The sequence below is a fragment of the Carassius gibelio genome, chromosome A9, assembly GCF_023724105.1.
Source record: "Carassius gibelio isolate Cgi1373 ecotype wild population from Czech Republic chromosome A9, carGib1.2-hapl.c, whole genome shotgun sequence".
Taxonomy (NCBI): Eukaryota; Metazoa; Chordata; class Actinopteri; order Cypriniformes; family Cyprinidae; genus Carassius; species Carassius gibelio.
In genome coordinates, this window is record NC_068379.1 from 15,890,331 (window position 1) to 15,910,154 (window position 19,824).

General features: G+C 42.2%; 1 protein-coding gene across 1 annotated transcript in view; it reads right to left on the reverse strand.

Moving 5' to 3' along the window:
- Positions 1-389: 389 nt before the first annotated feature.
- Positions 390-19,824, reverse strand: part of LOC128019735 (cyclin-T2) — a 33,258-nt gene continuing 13,823 nt past the window's right edge. Inside the window, exons 7-10 of the mRNA XM_052605912.1 lie at positions 3,140-3,306; positions 2,966-3,036; positions 1,819-2,878; positions 390-1,727 (exon numbers count right to left, since the gene is read on the reverse strand). Of these exons, the coding sequence (XP_052461872.1) occupies positions 1,660-1,727; positions 1,819-2,878; positions 2,966-3,036; positions 3,140-3,306 (1,366 nt within the window). The 3' untranslated portion in view covers positions 390-1,659. The remainder of the gene's footprint in view (positions 1,728-1,818; positions 2,879-2,965; positions 3,037-3,139; positions 3,307-19,824) is intronic.

Here is a 19,824-nt window from a genome sequence, read left to right on the forward strand (position 1 = left end):
CAAGGCTTGCCTAACCAGGTAATTTGGTAATTTTTAATCCATTGTATATTTTTGTAAAATCTCCACAGATAGGTGTTTTGTAACCGTCCAACATTGTTCCTCTTTGCAGAGATCCAAAGCAATGACTTTCAGTAGAGGAACTGTTAGAACATCCATTCATCTTTCATCACAGCCAAGCCTACAGTAGGCCAATGAACTGAAAACTCGATTCACCAAATCAAAAGGTGACTTTTAAAAACCATGATGCAAAGCTAACTGACATTGTGACCCAACAAAATTTAACATGGGGAAATAAAAATCTAATTAATAAAATAATAGTGAATATCTTTAAATCCTTATTTGATAAATGTGCCAATAATTTCTTAACACAAATCACACAAAGACTGAGATTAAGGTAGTGGAAAACATGGAATTTATTATAAAATCTAAATAAAACTGGCAAAAGACAAAAAAATATATATAATATAATAAAAATATATAATAAAAATAAGTGCCAGGGTTTGCACTTGCCTTATCCAACTGCAATTCAGTGATCCAAAGTAAAATCATGGTGTGTACAATGCTGGCCTCATTTTCCAATAGCTTCACACTCAAAAAGAATCAAAATCAAATGATCAAAACCATTCATCATATTCAGAAATAATGTTAAGAGCCTGTGAAAGCCCAGATCTATTTGGGTCAGCACTGTGATAATGAAATCAATCTTCTTTTACCCACCTATATTTCTGGTCGTTTTTTACTGACTTGCACAAATAGGCTACTGCTTCAAGCCATGAAATATATAAAAAGCACTTCACAGCGAAGGTTATGTAAACTTCAAAGAACTATACTTTTTGAGGCACAACCTTTGGCATCCAGCTTAAGTTCATCTTGCAGGTCAAAAAAGGTACAAATTGCATGGCCTCATGACAACATGCCAGGTAACCCTCTCCTGAAAGCAACATGGAACACCAGCTCTAGAGCACATTACTTGAAGGCTGCGCTAGAGATGCCATAGATTCTAACACTGAGTCACAAAATCCCCCCTACCCCCATATTGATATATAAATATTTTCCAAGCAGCTCCAAACCTGAGAAGTTATGGTACAGCTTTTGACATACGAGAATGTATGTAAATTTTCTTCACAATCTGTAAACAACTATCTTGTCCCTTTCATTATAGACATGCAGCTCATTTAGATTGGAACCAGATGAGGGGAAAAGAAACAAAGAAACATTCAAGGAACTATGGAACTTTTGTTTCTACTAACTTTGTTTAACAAATGAGAGCGTCAGTCATTTTAAAGAGTGCTTTCAGTTCAACAAATTTTCATTGTAGCAAAAACTTTTAGTATGAAAAATAGTTTTTTTTTTTTTTTTACACTATATTGGCCCTCACATTCCTATACTGGCTCACGCATACATATAGACTGCTAGTGAAGGAATACTGAGGAAAGCAGCAGTTATACAGAGATGGCGAGACTGAACCGAACTGCCAGAAGATCGGGAAGCCTTTTTATTTTCTTTCTCTTATAATGAAATATATGCTTGTTTTTTTTTTATATTTTATCCTCTTCCCTATCAGATCAGGAGTCCATTCCTTGGGCACTTAATAGCAAATCAAGCATGTCCAAAGTATCTTAGTAGATGGTGTTTTGGCCATTAGATAGGCTGGCGCCCTTAGGGCCATGGCTCTACACTGGTTTCCTGTCCAGTTTCAGTAGGGTGCTGAGATGTCCGTAGCCCACCTGGTATGTGACGGGGGAGGGGGAAGGGAAGGTTAAAAACAGAGCTGTGAGACGACACACTGCTGAACAGAGGAATAATGAGAGGAACTACCTGCACCGCCTTTGGAGCTTTTATTCTTTTCGGGGTGGTGATTGTGGCTGGCATCGGGGTTCACCCGCTTGCGTGAGGAACTGGAAGCAGAGCTTGTGCCATCACCACTGGAACCTACTGGGCTCCGAAGGGCCGAACCAGATGCGGGTACCTCAAGGTTGCTCCTGCCATTGCCACTATGCATGTGCGTGTGTGAGTGGCTGTGTTTGTGATGGTGACGATGGGCTGAGTGGTCTCTGTGTTTCTCCTTGCTCACAAGCGGGCTAGAATATTTGCTCTTTGCAGCACCCTCGTCAGAGGAGCTGTGTCGTTCAGAGGACACCTTTATTTTCATTTTTAGCTCCTCCTTACTTGAGCCATCCTTTTCGCTCTGGGAGAGGACCAGAAGACGCAGTTTTAAAGAGCTCCCTTTCTCGCGTTTGTCCTGCCCAGAGATGGGCAGCTTCATCTTCAGGGGCGAGGCAGTGGTGGCTCCTGCTCCCTGCTGCCCGTGAGACAGTTGGGGAAGGTGTTTCCGGTGATCTGTCGGTGTTGGAGCACCATAGACTTCCGTCTCCATGTTCTGCTGCTCTTGCCTGCGTTTCTGCACTGCCAGCTCAGCAGCGTGTTTCTCCCTGTACTTGTCCAGAGACATCTTCTGTGTGGGTGCTGCAGGTGGTGGATAGGTCAAGGCTTGGTGCTTCGCCCCGCCGCTAGCCTTATGTTCGTGTTTGGCAGTTGAGTTGAACTCTGCAAATTTGTCAGGCCGGTGTGGATGCATAGAACTGTGTGGGGGAAGTTGTTTGAAGGAACACTGGTCTGAGTGTACTTGGTCCTGAGGCCAGTCACTGGGGGCGGTGTAAGTGTATGAAGTTCCCTGCATGTTGGCAATGGAATCAAGAGAAAGACTGCTGTTTGAGTTGCTTGGCAGGGTTACTGGGAAAGACGTAGAGGCTTTGGAGAATGCTGTATTTGTAGAAACCCCAGGAAGGGCATCCATCAAGGACATGTCCTGTGTTAATGAAGAGCTGCTGTCTGAGGCCTGACCATCTGATTTGGGCATCTTAGCAGCTTGCGTAGCCTAGAAATAAACACAGCATTATGCGTTATCCAAATTAAACAATCTAAAGACACAAAAATGCATGACTCATCTAGTTTAATCACTTACTATCCAGTTACGAATTTTCTCCAACCTGCTGGGTGTCTTCTCAAATATCTGCAGAAGCTCATGGGTCAGTTCTACAACAAAATTTGAATGAATATAAATTACGGGTGAGTTACACAACAAATAGGGCAAAATGAGCCAAATGATACATGTTCATTTAAGGGAATGCTCATTTACCATTAAGAAGTTCAAGTGTAACTGAGCTGTCCACATATTCCCACCAGTGCTTTCCATCGGTGGAAACAGGGATCTCCCAGTTGGACCACAGGTCACAGGCCAGGTGAATGCAGACGCAGGCGATAACTGTGGGCTTGTACTGCAAGCAGAATGTGGTGAGGTGCAGACTGCAAGAGCAGCATGAGGAACAAGAAAAAAAGACAAAGAAAGCACAAAACGATCAGTCACTGAGCGGACAGAAGGCAGTGTTAAGCATCTAGAGAAAATTATTAAGGAAGCATTGAAGCCACTAAGATATTCCCCAATTGTGAGTAACACTTCCAAAATGTACCTGCACAGTTCATAAATTACTTGATTTAGCACCATGCAATTAAGGTAGACCGTACTTTACAAAGGGTATAAACTGAATGGCAAAAAAAAACATGAGAAGGGAAGCGTAAAAAAATTTGAAAAGGTCAGAAAAAAAGATATATTCAAGCAGAACTTCCTAAACTTGTTATCCATGTAAACAGATTGGCTTAAGAGGAAATGGTCAGTCAGTCAGCCAATTCTGATCAGCAGCTGATCAATTTTATAACCTTTATATTTGAAGTTTAGAATTGCAGTAAAAAGTCAAAAAATTACATAAAAGAACTTTTACATTGTGGAATAAAATGTGCAAGCGAAAGAATAATGGCTTTGTTACTCATAATCAAGGGTAAACTTGGAACTATTGACATAATACTGTACATTTAATTACAGGCGTAAAAGCCTGCAGTCAACAGAATTAAAGGGAACAGTAGTAGTTATTATACGGTAGCTTATGCCAAGATGATTTATGACTTTGACCTTTGACCTTTTGACAGGTTGAACTTCCGGTAACCTTATGATGGATGGGCGGAACTTTCCGACTTCAAGGGTTAGCCTATGACCTTTGCAATCATCGATCATGTGCTTTTGACAGAAAGTTTTACCCTATTGACCTAGTTAGTTTTAAATTAAAACGGTATATGAAAGACTCCCCAATCATCGATCATGCGGTTTTGACAGAAAGTTTTACCCTATTGACCTGTTAGTTTTAAATTAAAACGGTATATGAAAGACTCCCCAATCATCGATCATGTGGTTTTGACAGAAAGTTTTACCCTATTGACCGTTAGTTTGTTTGAAGTGTGTGCCAGTTGTTTGAACTCTGCGTCAGTTAGCTTGTTTGAAGTTTATCACAGTTATAAGGTTATGTGTGTGTGTGTGTGTGGTTATAAGGCTTCTCCCCCTCCCATTACATTTATGAGCGGTGTATAAATGGGGTCGGTGTGTTCTACATTTTATATATATATAAAACATTATATAATTTATATAATCTCAAACAATGAAAGATTGAAAACACATTTTAATTATTTCACATTTATATATATATATAAAACATTATATAATTTATATAATCTAAAACACATTTTAATTATTTCACATTTATATATATATATATATATATATATATATATATATATATATATATATATATATATATATATATATATATATATATAAAACATTATATAATTTATATAATATACATAATCTAAAAACAATTGAACTAAGGTTGAAAAGCTTACTAAAGCAATCCACCTACCTTATTTAGACAGAAGCTTCAGCTTTGTGAGAAACGGGACTCCAGCTCCATCTGTCGGACTCTCTCTGAATGATAGCACACGGTTGATCCGCGCTCGTGCCTCAGGAGAGATACGGAGAGAGCGCGCCTGCAGTCGCGCGCTCGTGCCCCAGGGAGTGAGACAGAGACTTTGTAGTACAACAGTACAACAGACTTTCAAAACACGTAGTTCTTTATATAATATACATATTCTAAGGTTGAAAAACATTCTGTTCTTTTAAAAAAAGGTTATAAATGAAACCGTTATAAAAAATATACTGAAACCGACTGTTTTCAGATAAAACGAGATCCATGTTTAGAGAGCTGAAAGGAGTTGTTTTCACATCACCTTCCTGACCCGCAAGTATTCACAGCGTCTTCTTTTGCACGCTACACTTCACTTTCTTCCGAATTTACTACAAAATCATAATATGTTCAAAGACATTGCTAATTAAAACTAACGTATCTCACGAAGGAGTACCATGTTTTTGACAGTTTTCTGACGGCTGCATCTGTGAATTACGGTGGCCGAGCGGCTATCATCTCTTTGTACCCGTCTAATTTATGACGACATGTGCGACCCTGGTTCAGTTTCCCACCTTTTGAACAAGTTCATTCATAGAACAAGGATGACACCTAGTGGTCACTCAACACCGATTTTCTTTCACAGCGCCCCTTATAAACCTATTTATACGCGTTACAAACCATCACTTTGAAGCAGAAAAACTTTTTGGACGACTCTCCAAGACATTTGCTTTCCAAGACAATGGATCAAAGTGAGTATTTTATCATTTCATGTTATCTGATGGTAGTGATATTAATAAAATAAAAAAACAATTCATTGATCAAATTATGTTATGCTATCTTACAGTCTATGATGGTTTTAAACCATATTTCATGTCATTCCCCGTAATTTTCTTCATGTTAAGCATGATATTAATAAAAAAATTCATTGATCAAATTATGTTATCTTACAGTCTATGATGGTTTTAAACCATATTTCATGACATTGCTGTAATTTTCTTCATGTTAAGCAGATTACGCAGACATCTGCTGATAGTGATATTTAAAAAAACTATTCATTGATCAAAGCCTATTTTACAGTCTATGACGTCTTTATGCCGCCTTAATATTTCATGTTAAGCAGATTACGCAGACATCTGCCGATAGTGATATTTAAAATAAAAACTATTCATTGATCAAAGCCTATTTTTACAGTCTATGACGTCTTTATGCCGCCTTAATATTTCATGTTAAGCAGATTACGCAGACATCTGCCGATAGTGATATTTAAAATAAAAACTATTCATTGATCAAAGCCTATTTTTACAGTCTATGACGTCTTTATGTCGTCTTAATATTTCATGTTAAGCAGATTACGCAGTCATATGCTGATAGAGATATTTTTAACAATATAAAGTTTGTGTTATTTGACTTAATATCATGAATGAAAAAAAAATGAAAAAATACTTTTAATTTGCAAATATCACCATATCCTGTTGAAAATACTTTTATTTTGAAAATATGACGCCATCCTGTTAAAATACTTTTATTTTGAAAATATGACGACGTCCGGTTGACGCGCGCTTAGTTTTGCCTGCTTCAATGCTACGTATAGGATATCAGAAAATACTATTCTGCTCCGTTAAATCTACGTTTTGCCACTCCGTTATCCGTTTGTCATCTATGAAGACGACATCGCGGAAGGTGTAAGCGTAACTAACCGTAACTCAGAAAAACATTTTTCCCGTTTGCTAACTCTTCACAGTGAAACGACATATGAGGATATGATGGTGAAATGGCTCCCCCCGGTGAGTCTGGATGAAATGACGCCGTTATAGTGAAAATTGCGCCATCTGCGTTGATTTAATGTTACGACACAGTGTTATAGTGAAAATTGCGCCATCTGCTTGCGGTTTAATGTTATGACATCACGATTTCTTTGTCACAGTGTGTGTATGTGTGTGTGCTCCATTAAACTGTAAAATAAAAACCCTCTCCATGTGTTTGAAATCATAACACTTTTTATTTTTTATCACAGGTTCAAATATTGAGCACCAAGCCTTTGACGCTATTAATACACGTAAGTACGTATTAACTATTCTTTTTATAAACTAAAATGAATGTATTTTAATTTTGTATATTATTAATTAATTTAATTTTTATCGTTTTTTATTTATTATATATATAATTTTATATATATATATATATATATATATATATATATATATATATATATATTTTTATTTATTTATTTATTTTTATTCACAGAGGCCACGATTGATCCAGACAGCGCAGTCGACGGTAAGACAAGATCCATCTCCATAATTTTTTATGAGAAATCAAAATTGTAACTTTTTTATGTTTATGAGGAATCTAATTATTATTTTCTTTAGATTTTATCCAATTCATCACACAACCCGCCTTTCAGACAGTTATCGATCTCACGCAAGATGGCGACGAAGATCCCACCGTCAACGTAACAGACAACATCCCGCCTGATTCCGCTCCGGCCCACATCGAGAATCCAATAGGATCCTGCGACGAATCACTCCCTGGACCCGCCGACGAACCAGCGAGAAAGAAGACTAGAAAAACGAATCGCCCCACCTCTCCGGTCAGTCCTGGACCGTGTGACGAACCACCAAGAAAGACTTATCGTTTTACACCGGTGGTCCGACCTGAATCGAACGGCGAACTACCGAGAAAGGCTTATCGTTTTACCCCGGCGATCAGTCCCGAGAGCCCTCCAGAGAGGAAAACTCTCTGTCCGGTACCACCGAACAGCCCGGCGACCAGTCCTGAGACCGATCTGTTTTATGGTAAGACTAACTACATTATTTGCATTTAAACCAGATGGTGTCAAACATTAAGATTTTTTTTTTAACATCCAGCAGACTCGAGTAGAAGCCATAAGGACGACGTGACTACCTGGGGCATGTCTCAAATCGATGCCTGGGACCAGAGTTCTTGGACGAGCGAGCGTGACGAGGTGTCTACCACCAACGTGGGTCAAACGCCATATCCTTCTCCCTCACCGTCGTCCGAAGAAGTAGAAGTGGAAGAAGTGCCGGCGCCTCAGCCGCTTGATGAATCATTCGACGATCTGCCTCCGTTTCATAGCCCCATTAATTCGATACAATCATTCGGTCAAGAGTTTCGCGACGCGCAGGTTGACATAAACAACAAATACGTCGAACTCCGCAACGTACAAGATGATATTAACAACAAATTGATCGCGTTGGGCAACGAGTCTCGCGACAGACAAATCGAAACCCTTAGCAGATTAGACGCGTTGCACGGCGAGCTCTGTGCGTATCACCTCGAGACACGCAGTCGATTCGATGCTCAGGATCGCTTTATTCAGGATCTGGCCAATGAAATATTCCAACGCGTCAATGCTATGAGATCGACGATTGATCGCCAGTTTGATAGAAATGATCGTACGGTGACTCAATACCAAAGGGAATTGATGCTAATATTGCACCACCTCATTCTCACCATCGTAGATGAGTCCGCGGAGTCAAACTGAATATAGACGTATTCAGAGTAATTCTTATATTCCGTCTATACTTTGTTTACATATAATCAGATATTTCAAGTATTTCTTATATCTCACGTCTGCTATGATTGTTTAAATATTTCATGTATGCTTTTTATACTTTGTTTTTACATATATAATCCGATATCTGCTTTTATACTCTGATTTGTCATATATGCTTTTGTATTCTGATTTTGTAATAGTTCATGTATGCTTTTTTATACTCTATGAAATGTGTAATAGTTCATGTATGCTTGTTTTAACTCTATGATTTTGTAATAGTACGTGTTTTGGTCTGAAATCTAAAAATGGACGGTTCAGACGACTTACGTCAATCCTCCACAGAACTGACGCCGGACGAGATCGAAATGCTAAGTTTACTTCCGGACTCTTTAGAACAGTATTTGTTTAATCAAGAATCCCCTCCTATTTTGGATCTTTTTGAATTAGCCGTAAATCCAAATATGAATTTGTTCGATCCTCTGCTTAGCCTAGACACCGATCCCGTTGTACAACACGGCGGTGTTTTAAACAACCCACCGGCGCCGTGCACCGATCCTGATCCTGACAACACAGAGCACCCCACCGGTAATGAAACACCGCAAGCGTCCACATCAGGTAACGTCGACCCTACTACACAGACTCGATTAAGCCGTACAGACGTTGACAGGTTGATTCGCGAGGGTGGCGACGTAAACGGATATCATGTTTTACCACGACCTCGTTTCAATAGCGTGACATTGAGAAGGACTACGAATCTGAGAGAGATTAACTCTACAGATTTGGCCTCTTACCACGCCCGCTTACATGACATGCTTACCGGAATTGTGAATTTCGCTAGGGAGTTTGACCAAAATTCTCCGGTGATCAATATCACATTGACGGCTCCCAGTTTACAGACCCCCGTTAGCGGGATTTTAACCCGCGGTAATAATTACGACGTGGATGGGTTTATGGATCAAATTGAAAAAGTTTTACAGAGCAACGACCGGTTACTATCTGACCAAACCGTAGAATTTGAAGCTTCCGTAGCCATGAACAGACAAGGCGGGGGTCGTCGTCGGAAACTCACGGACTTGGCTGTTGACGAGGTGATCAAAAGGAAAAAGACGAGTTTATTTTGTCCGATCAATATTTCAAATAATTTGTGCTTCTCCATCTGTCTCGCCCGTTTTCTAAACCCCCAGAGCCCCGAGAGCGAGTTAGAAAAACTGGCTTCCGTCATCCAAAACAGCGTCGGCTTCTCAATCCAAGACCGAATCGGTCTCGGCGACATAGCCTCGTTCGAACGAGCGCTAGACATTAAAATTGTCGTATTTCACAGATCTAACGCCATGATCTTAGAAACCTACAAAAATTCTGACGAACCCCATCCAAAAACGGTCTTTCTGTATCTCCACGACGACCACTACTACATGATAACGAGTTTGAATGCGTTCCTCGGTTCAACATATGTGTGTCCATTTTGCTACAAATCTTACAGCAACCGCAGAGACCATCGATGTAAGCACGCCTGCAACATCTGTTTCGACGCGGAATGTTACAGGTTCCAAGCGAGAGACCTACATTGCCCCGATTGTTTGCGTTACTGTAAATCGGCTTATTGTTTCGAAATGCATAAAAAAAACCCGCCTCCCGGTCAGGAATACCCCGCCTGTGATATGATCAAATACTGTAAACTATGTAACCGACGTTACGACGTTAAACCGGGCAACCAGAAAACCAAACACACATGCGCCCCAGACAAATGTGTGCATTGTCGAGAGTCTCTGACGGACGATGGAGCACATCAATGCTTTATACAGCCTCTAGAGCTTAAGGAACCGTGTGAAAAGTATATTTTTTACGACTTTGAATCGCGTTACGAAAACGGACGCCACGAGGCTAATTTTGTCTGTGCCATGACGTTCAAAGGTCAGAAATTTACCGCCTACGGCACGGACTGTATCGCTAAGCTAATCAAGCGCTTCAGACAACCCCGATACAAAGGCTACTGCTTCATCGCTCATTACGCCTCCAGATTTGATGCCTTTCTAATTCTGGAGTATTTTTGCAAAGTGGGGATCGCGCTCGAGGTCATAATGCAAGGGTGCAAACTACTCCTGATGTACGACGACGCATTTGCCCAACGATACATCGATAGCTACTCATTTTTCCCATTCGCTCTCGCCAAAATGCCCGCTGCGTTAGACTTGACGACGACTGAAAAAGGCTATTTCCCCCATCTTTTCAACAGGGTGGAAAATGAGAACTACGTCGGACCGTACCCTGACAAAAAGTTCTACAACTACGAGAACATGTCGGATAAAGCCCAAGAAAAGTTTGACGCGTGGTACAGCACGGTCAAGGGTGAGCTCTTTAACTTCAAGAAAGAACTGTACGACTACGGCGTTAACGACGTCGTGTTATTACGTGAAGGCTGTATGAAGTACAGGACGTCATTCCTACAGTGCACCCAACTCGACCCTTTTGCGTTCACGACGATCGCCAGCTGCGCAATGGGGGTCTTCAAAACACATTATCTCAGCAGAAACACGCTAGCCCTGACGCATAACAAGGCGTACATCCATCAGAATAAGTCCTACTCGAGCGGTTCGATCCAATGGCTCGAGTATATAAAAAAGACTCGAAACGTGGACGTTCATCACGCCGTAAACCACGGCGAGGTATCGATCGGTAAGTTCTTTTTAGACGGCTACTACGAGCAGGACGGCGTCAGGCACGGTTTAGAGTTCTCGGGGTGTGTTTTTCATGGACATTGCTGCCGCTTTGAACCCAATCAGACGCACCCCCTGTCCGGAGTACCCTACGGGGTTCTCAGGAACCAGTTTGACGATAAGATTGAAATTCTCCGGAAAGCGTACGGTTTGCAAATCGAGGTTCTGTGGGAATGCGAATGGAATCGGATGAAAAAGACCGATCCCTCCGTGATAGAATTTATGGCCGATTATTCCGCCCCCGAGAGACTGAATCCGCGCGAAACGCTCTATGGAGGCCGTAGCAACTCCTATAAGTTATACCACAAAGTGAGCGGCGATGAGAAAATAAGATATCTGGATTTCACCAGTCTGTACCCTTTCTGTCAGGCCAGGAAAAGCTACCCGATCGGACACCCCGAAATCATTTTCGCAGATTTCGAACCGATTGAAAATTATTACGGGCTTATCAAAGCCACCGTGTACCCTCCCCGCAACTTACTCCATGCAGTCCTTCCTTTCCGTTCGAACGGGAAGCTGACGTTCGCGCTATGTAGAACCTGCGCTCAAGACCAAAACCAGACCTCGAGCTGTACCCACACGGACCAGGAAAGATCGCTCTCGGGCTGTTGGGTCAGTATCGAGCTTTTAAAAGCCATCGAGAAGGGCTATGTGGTAGCCAAGATAGACGAGGTTTGGCATTTTCCACAACGGTCAGACACGTTGTTTGCCGAATACGTAAAGACCTTCTTATGTTTGAAACAACAAGCTTCGGGCTACCCTCCGAACGTCGTCACGGATGCTGAGAAAGAGGCTTACATTAGTGACTATTTTGAAAAAGAGGGTATTCAACTCGACCCGGAAAAAATCAAGTACAACGCCGCCCAAAGGGCGATCACTAAATTAATTCTGAATAGTTTGTGGGGACGCTTCTCTTTAAGACCAAACTTACCTCAAACGATTCTGGTGCGCGAGCCCGAAGATTTCACCAGAATCGTTTTTGGCAACACCGACACCTTGTCCTATTTCTCATTCGTCTCAGACGACGTAGCTCTAGTCCAGCATAAACCCGACAAGGACGATGTTTGCAAGGCGCGCGACGTCAATGTTTTTGTAGGCGCTTTCACTACAGCGCACGCACGACTGGAATTGTACGAATTGATGGACAGACTAGGCGAACGACTGCTATACTCTGACACCGACAGCGTCATATTCGTGTCTAGGGACGGCGACTGGGAGCCTCCTCTGGGTGATCATTTAGGGGAGCTGACGAGCGAATTGGACCCCGACGACCACATAACGACCTTCTGTGCCAGCGCTCCCAAATCTTACGCGTTTGAGACGGTCAAAGGTAAAGTCGTCATGAAAGCTAAGGGCATAACTCTGAATGCTAAAAATTCCAAAGCTATCTGTCTCGAATCCCTGATCGGTCTGGTCGACAGCTATGTGACGTCTCACGATAGATCCAAATACATCCTGGCTCATACGGAAAACATTGTGAGGGATAAAAAGACTCTCACATTACAAAACAAATCAGTCGTTAAGAGGTTTAAGGTCGTCTACGATAAACGTCGGCTTTTAAGCGATTATACCACGCTTCCTTACGGCTACTGATCAGATGGCGATGCACAGAGGTTCTCAGGATGTGTCCGATTTTGATTTCAGACTTCAACACCCTTTCAGCTGCGTTGTATCTGGACCGTCCAATTCCGGAAAGTCTTATTTTGTGAAACTTTTGTTGGAAAAAGGTTTGAATATCATTTCGAAGAAAATTGAAAACATTGTTTGGTTGTATGATTGTTGGCAAACTTTGTACGATGATTTACTTCAATTGTATGACATTAAATTTATACAAGGAATACCCCAGAGTCTGAATGATGATGATTTACTGCCTGTTACCACCGCCAACCTTCTCGTCGTCGACGATCTCATGGAACAAGCTAGTGCTAACGTCGAACTGCAGCGCGTGTTCACTCAATACTGTCACCATCGTAATCTCAGTTCTATTTACATAGTGCAAAATTTATTCGCGCAGGGAAAGTCGAGTCGAACCATCAGCTTAAACGCCAATTATATGATCCTGTTTAAAAATCCTCGGGACGTCCATCAAGTGGCGATGCTAGGTCGTCAAATGTACCCCGGAAACACGAAATACTTTATGGAGTGTTATCACGACGCGGTCGACCAGACCGATCAGGGATTCGAGACAGATAGCTTTGGAATTTTTAGCATTCAGAGTTATGCCCTTAGCTTTCATGACGACTTTACCTTTGACCGTCTCAAACGCGTAAGATTTGGGAGCGCTGGCACAGAAGGTCGTTATGTGGTCGTCGGGGTCCAATTCGCTCGTCAGCTCCCCTAAATGATCACCCAGAGGAGGCTCCCAGTCGCCGTCCCTAGACACGAATATGACGCTGTCGGTGTCAGAGTATAGCAGTCGTTCGCCTAGTCTGTCCATCAATTCGTACAATTCCAGTCGTGCGTGCGCTGTAGTGAAAGCGCCTACAAAAACATTGACGTCGCGCGCCTTGCAAACATCGTCCTTGTCGGGTTTATGCTGGACTAGAGCTACGTCGTCTGAGACGAATGAGAAATAGGACAAGGTGTCGGTGTTGCCAAAAACGATTCTGGTGAAATCTTCGGGCTCGCGCACCAGAATCGTTTGAGGTAAGTTTGGTCTTAAAGAGAAGCGTCCCCACAAACTATTCAGAATTAATTTAGTGATCGCCCTTTGGGCGGCGTTGTACTTGATTTTTTCCGGGTCGAGTTGAATACCCTCTTTTTCAAAATAGTCACTAATGTAAGCCTCTTTCTCAGCATCCGTGACGACGTTCGGAGGGTAGCCCGAAGCTTGTTGTTTCAAACATAAGAAGGTCTTTACGTATTCGGCAAACAACGTGTCTGACCGTTGTGGAAAATGCCAAACCTCGTCTATCTTGGCTACCACATAGCCCTTCTCGATGGCTTTTAAAAGCTCGATACTGACCCAACAGCCCGAGAGCGATCTTTCCTGGTCCGTGTGGGTACAGCTCGAGGTCTGGTTTTGGTCTTGAGCGCAGGTTCTACATAGCGCGAACGTCAGCTTCCCGTTCGAACGGAAAGGAAGGACTGCATGGAGTAAGTTGCGGGGAGGGTACACGGTGGCTTTGATAAGCCCGTAATAATTTTCAATCGGTTCGAAATCTGCGAAAATGATTTCGGGGTGTCCGATCGGGTAGCTTTTCCTGGCCTGACAGAAAGGGTACAGACTGGTGAAATCCAGATATCTTATTTTCTCATCGCCGCTCACTTTGTGGTATAACTTATAGGAGTTGCTACGGCCTCCATAGAGCGTTTCGCGCGGATTCAGTCTCTCGGGGGCGGAATAATCGGCCATAAATTCTATCACGGAGGGATCGGTCTTTTTCATCCGATTCCATTCGCATTCCCACAGAACCTCGATTTGCAAACCGTACGCTTTCCGGAGAATTTCAATCTTATCGTCAAACTGGTTCCTGAGAACCCCGTAGGGTACTCCGGACAGGGGGTGCGTCTGATTGGGTTCAAAGCGGCAGCAATGTCCATGAAAAACACACCCCGAGAACTCTAAACCGTGCCTGACGCCGTCCTGCTCGTAGTAGCCGTCTAAAAAGAACTTACCGATCGATACCTCGCCGTGGTTTACGGCGTGATGAACGTCCACGTTTCGAGTCTTTTTTATATACTCGAGCCATTGGATCGAACCGCTCGAGTAGGACTTATTCTGATGGATGTACGCCTTGTTATGCGTCAGGGCTAGCGTGTTTCTGCTGAGATAATGTGTTTTGAAGACCCCCATTGCGCAGCTGGCGATCGTCGTGAACGCAAAAGGGTCGAGTTGGGTGCACTGTAGGAATGACGTCCTGTACTTCATACAGCCTTCACGTAATAACACGACGTCGTTAACGCCGTAGTCGTACAGTTCTTTCTTGAAGTTAAAGAGCTCACCCTTGACCGTGCTGTACCACGCGTCAAACTTTTCTTGGGCTTTATCCGACATGTTCTCGTAGTTGTAGAACTTTTTGTCAGGGTACGGTCCGACGTAGTTCTCATTTTCCACCCTGTTGAAAAGATGGGGGAAATAGCCTTTTTCAGTCGTCGTCAAGTCTAACGCAGCGGGCATTTTGGCGAGAGCGAATGGGAAAAATGAGTAGCTATCGATGTATCGTTGGGCAAATGCGTCGTCGTACATCAGGAGTAGTTTGCACCCTTGCATTATGACCTCGAGCGCGATCCCCACTTTGCAAAAATACTCCAGAATTAGAAAGGCATCAAATCTGGAGGCGTAATGAGCGATGAAGCAGTAGCCTTTGTATCGGGGTTGTCTGAAGCGCTTGATTAGCTTAGCGATACAGTCCGTGCCGTAGGCGGTAAATTTCTGACCTTTGAACGTCATGGCACAGACAAAATTAGCCTCGTGGCGTCCGTTTTCGTAACGCGATTCAAAGTCGTAAAAAATATACTTTTCACACGGTTCCTTAAGCTCTAGAGGCTGTATAAAGCATTGATGTGCTCCATCGTCCGTCAGAGACTCTCGACAATGCACACATTTGTCTGGGGCGCATGTGTGTTTGGTTTTCTGGTTGCCCGGTTTAACGTCGTAACGTCGGTTACATAGTTTACAGTATTTGATCATATCACAGGCGGGGTATTCCTGACCGGGAGGCGGGTTTTTTTTATGCATTTCGAAACAATAAGCCGATTTACAGTAACGCAAACAATCGGGGCAATGTAGGTCTCTCGCTTGGAACCTGTAACATTCCGCGTCGAAACAGATGTTGCAGGCGTGCTTACATCGATGGTCTCTGCGGTTGCTGTAAGATTTGTAGCAAAATGGACACACATATGTTGAACCGAGGAACGCATTCAAACTCGTTATCATGTAGTAGTGGTCGTCGTGGAGATACAGAAAGACCGTTTTTGGATGGGGTTCGTCAGAATTTTTGTAGGTTTCTAAGATCATGGCGTTAGATCTGTGAAATACGACAATTTTAATGTCTAGCGCTCGTTCGAACGAGGCTATGTCGCCGAGACCGATTCGGTCTTGGATTGAGAAGCCGACGCTGTTTTGGATGACGGAAGCCAGTTTTTCTAACTCGCTCTCGGGGCTCTGGGGGTTTAGAAAACGGGCGAGACAGATGGAGAAGCACAAATTATTTGAAATATTGATCGGACAAAATAAACTCGTCTTTTTCCTTTTGATCACCTCGTCAACAGCCAAGTCCGTGAGTTTCCGACGACGACCCCCGCCTTGTCTGTTCATGGCTACGGAAGCTTCAAATTCTACGGTTTGGTCAGATAGTAACCGGTCGTTGCTCTGTAAAACTTTTTCAATTTGATCCATAAACCCATCCACGTCGTAATTATTACCGCGGGTTAAAATCCCGCTAACGGGGGTCTGTAAACTGGGAGCCGTCAATGTGATATTGATCACCGGAGAATTTTGGTCAAACTCCCTAGCGAAATTCACAATTCCGGTAAGCATGTCATGTAAGCGGGCGTGGTAAGAGGCCAAATCTGTAGAGTTAATCTCTCTCAGATTCGTAGTCCTTCTCAATGTCACGCTATTGAAACGAGGTCGTGGTAAAACATGATATCCGTTTACGTCGCCACCCTCGCGAATCAACCTGTCAACGTCTGTACGGCTTAATCGAGTCTGTGTAGTAGGGTCGACGTTACCTGATGTGGACGCTTGCGGTGTTTCATTACCGGTGGGGTGCTCTGTGTTGTCAGGATCAGGATCGGTGCACGGCGCCGGTGGGTTGTTTAAAACACCGCCGTGTTGTACAACGGGATCGGTGTCTAGGCTAAGCAGAGGATCGAACAAATTCATATTTGGATTTACGGCTAATTCAAAAAGATCCAAAATAGGAGGGGATTCTTGATTAAACAAATACTGTTCTAAAGAGTCCGGAAGTAAACTTAGCATTTCGATCTCGTCCGGCGTCAGTTCTGTGGAGGATTGACGTAAGTCGTCTGAACCGTCCATTTTTAGATTTCAGACCAAAACACGTACTATTACAAAATCATAGAGTTAAAACAAGCATACATGAACTATTACACATTTCATAGAGTATAAAAAAGCATACATGAACTATTACAAAATCAGAATACAAAAGCATATATGACAAATCAGAGTATAAAAGCAGATATCGGATTATATATGTAAAAACAAAGTATAAAAAGCATACATGAAATATTTAAACAATCATAGCAGACGTGAGATATAAGAAATACTTGAAATATCTGATTATATGTAAACAAAGTATAGACGGAATATAAGAATTACTCTGAATACGTCTATATTCAGTTTGACTCCGCGGACTCATCTACGATGGTGAGAATGAGGTGGTGCAATATTAGCATCAATTCCCTTTGGTATTGAGTCACCGTACGATCATTTCTATCAAACTGGCGATCAATCGTCGATCTCATAGCATTGACGCGTTGGAATATTTCATTGGCCAGATCCTGAATAAAGCGATCCTGAGCATCGAATCGACTGCGTGTCTCGAGGTGATACGCACAGAGCTCGCCGTGCAACGCGTCTAATCTGCTAAGGGTTTCGATTTGTCTGTCGCGAGACTCGTTGCCCAACGCGATCAATTTGTTGTTAATATCATCTTGTACGTTGCGGAGTTCGACGTATTTGTTGTTTATGTCAACCTGCGCGTCGCGAAACTCTTGACCGAATGATTGTATCGAATTAATGGGGCTATGAAACGGAGGCAGATCGTCGAATGATTCATCAAGCGGCTGAGGCGCCGGCACTTCTTCCACTTCTACTTCTTCGGACGACGGTGAGGGAGAAGGATATGGCGTTTGACCCACGTTGGTGGTAGACACCTCGTCACGCTCGCTCGTCCAAGAACTCTGGTCCCAGGCATCGATTTGAGACATGCCCCAGGTAGTCACGTCGTCCTTATGGCTTCTACTCGAGTCTGCTGGATGTTAAAAAAAAAATCTTAATGTTTGACACCATCTGGTTTAAATGCAAATAATGTAGTTAGTCTTACCATAAAACAGATCGGTCTCAGGACTGGTCGCCGGGCTGTTCGGTGGTACCGGACAGAGAGTTTTCCTCTCTGGAGGGCTCTCGGGACTGATCGCCGGGGTAAAACGATAAGCCTTTCTCGGTAGTTCGCCGTTCGATTCAGGTCGGACCACCGGTGTAAAACGATAAGTCTTTCTTGGTGGTTCGTCACACGGTCCAGGACTGACCGGAGAGGTGGGGCGATTCGTTTTTCTAGTCTTCTTTCTCGCTGGTTCGTCGGCGGGTCCAGGGAGTGATTCGTCGCAGGATCCTATTGGATTCTCGATGTGGGCCGGAGCGGAATCAGGCGGGATGTTGTCTGTTACGTTGACGGTGGGATCTTCGTCGCCATCTTGCGTGAGATCGATAACTGTCTGAAAGGCGGGTTGTGTGATGAATTGGATAAAATCTAAAGAAAATAATAATTAGATTCCTCATAAACATAAAAAAGTTACAATTTTGATTTCTCATAAAAAATTATGGAGATGGATCTTGTCTTACCGTCGACTGCGCTGTCTGGATCAATCGTGGCCTCTGTGAATAAAAATAAATAAATAAATAAAAATATATATATATATATATATATATATATAAAATTATATATATAATAAATAAAAAACGATAAAAATTAAATTAATTAATAATATACAAAATTAAAATACATTCATTTTAGTTTATAAAAAGAATAGTTAATACGTACTTACGTGTATTAATAGCGTCAAAGGCTTGGTGCTCAATATTTGAACCTGTGATAAAAAATAAAAAGTGTTATGATTTCAAACACATGGAGAGGGTTTTTATTTTACAGTTTAATGGAGCACACACACATACACACACTGTGACAAAGAAATCGTGATGTCATAACATTAAACCGCAAGCAGATGGCGCAATTTTCACTATAACACTGTGTCGTAACATTAAATCAACGCAGATGGCGCAATTTTCACTATAACGGCGTCATTTCATCCAGACTCACCGGGGGGAGCCATTTCACCATCATATCCTCATATGTCGTTTCACTGTGAAGAGTTAGCAAACGGGAAAAATGTTTTTCTGAGTTACGGTTAGTTACGCTTACACCTTCCGCGATGTCGTCTTCATAGATGACAAACGGATAACGGAGTGGCAAAACGTAGATTTAACGGAGCAGAATAGTATTTTCTGATATCCTATACGTAGCATTGAAGCAGGCAAAACTAAGCGCGCGTCAACCGGACGTCGTCATATTTTCAAAATAAAAGTATTTTAACAGGATGGCGTCATATTTTCAAAATAAAAGTATTTTCAACAGGATATGGTGATATTTGCAAATTAAAAGTATTTTTTCATTTTTTTTTCATTCATGATATTAAGTCAAATAACACAAACTTTATATTGTTAAAAATATCTCTATCAGCATATGACTGCGTAATCTGCTTAACATGAAATATTAAGACGACATAAAGACGTCATAGACTGTAAAAATAGGCTTTGATCAATGAATAGTTTTTATTTTAAATATCACTATCGGCAGATGTCTGCGTAATCTGCTTAACATGAAATATTAAGGCGGCATAAAGACGTCATAGACTGTAAAATAGGCTTTGATCAATGAATAGTTTTTTTAAATATCACTATCAGCAGATGTCTGCGTAATCTGCTTAACATGAAGAAAATTACAGCAATGTCATGAAATATGGTTTAAAACCATCATAGACTGTAAGATAACATAATTTGATCAATGAATTTTTTTATTAATATCATGCTTAACATGAAGAAAATTACGGGGAA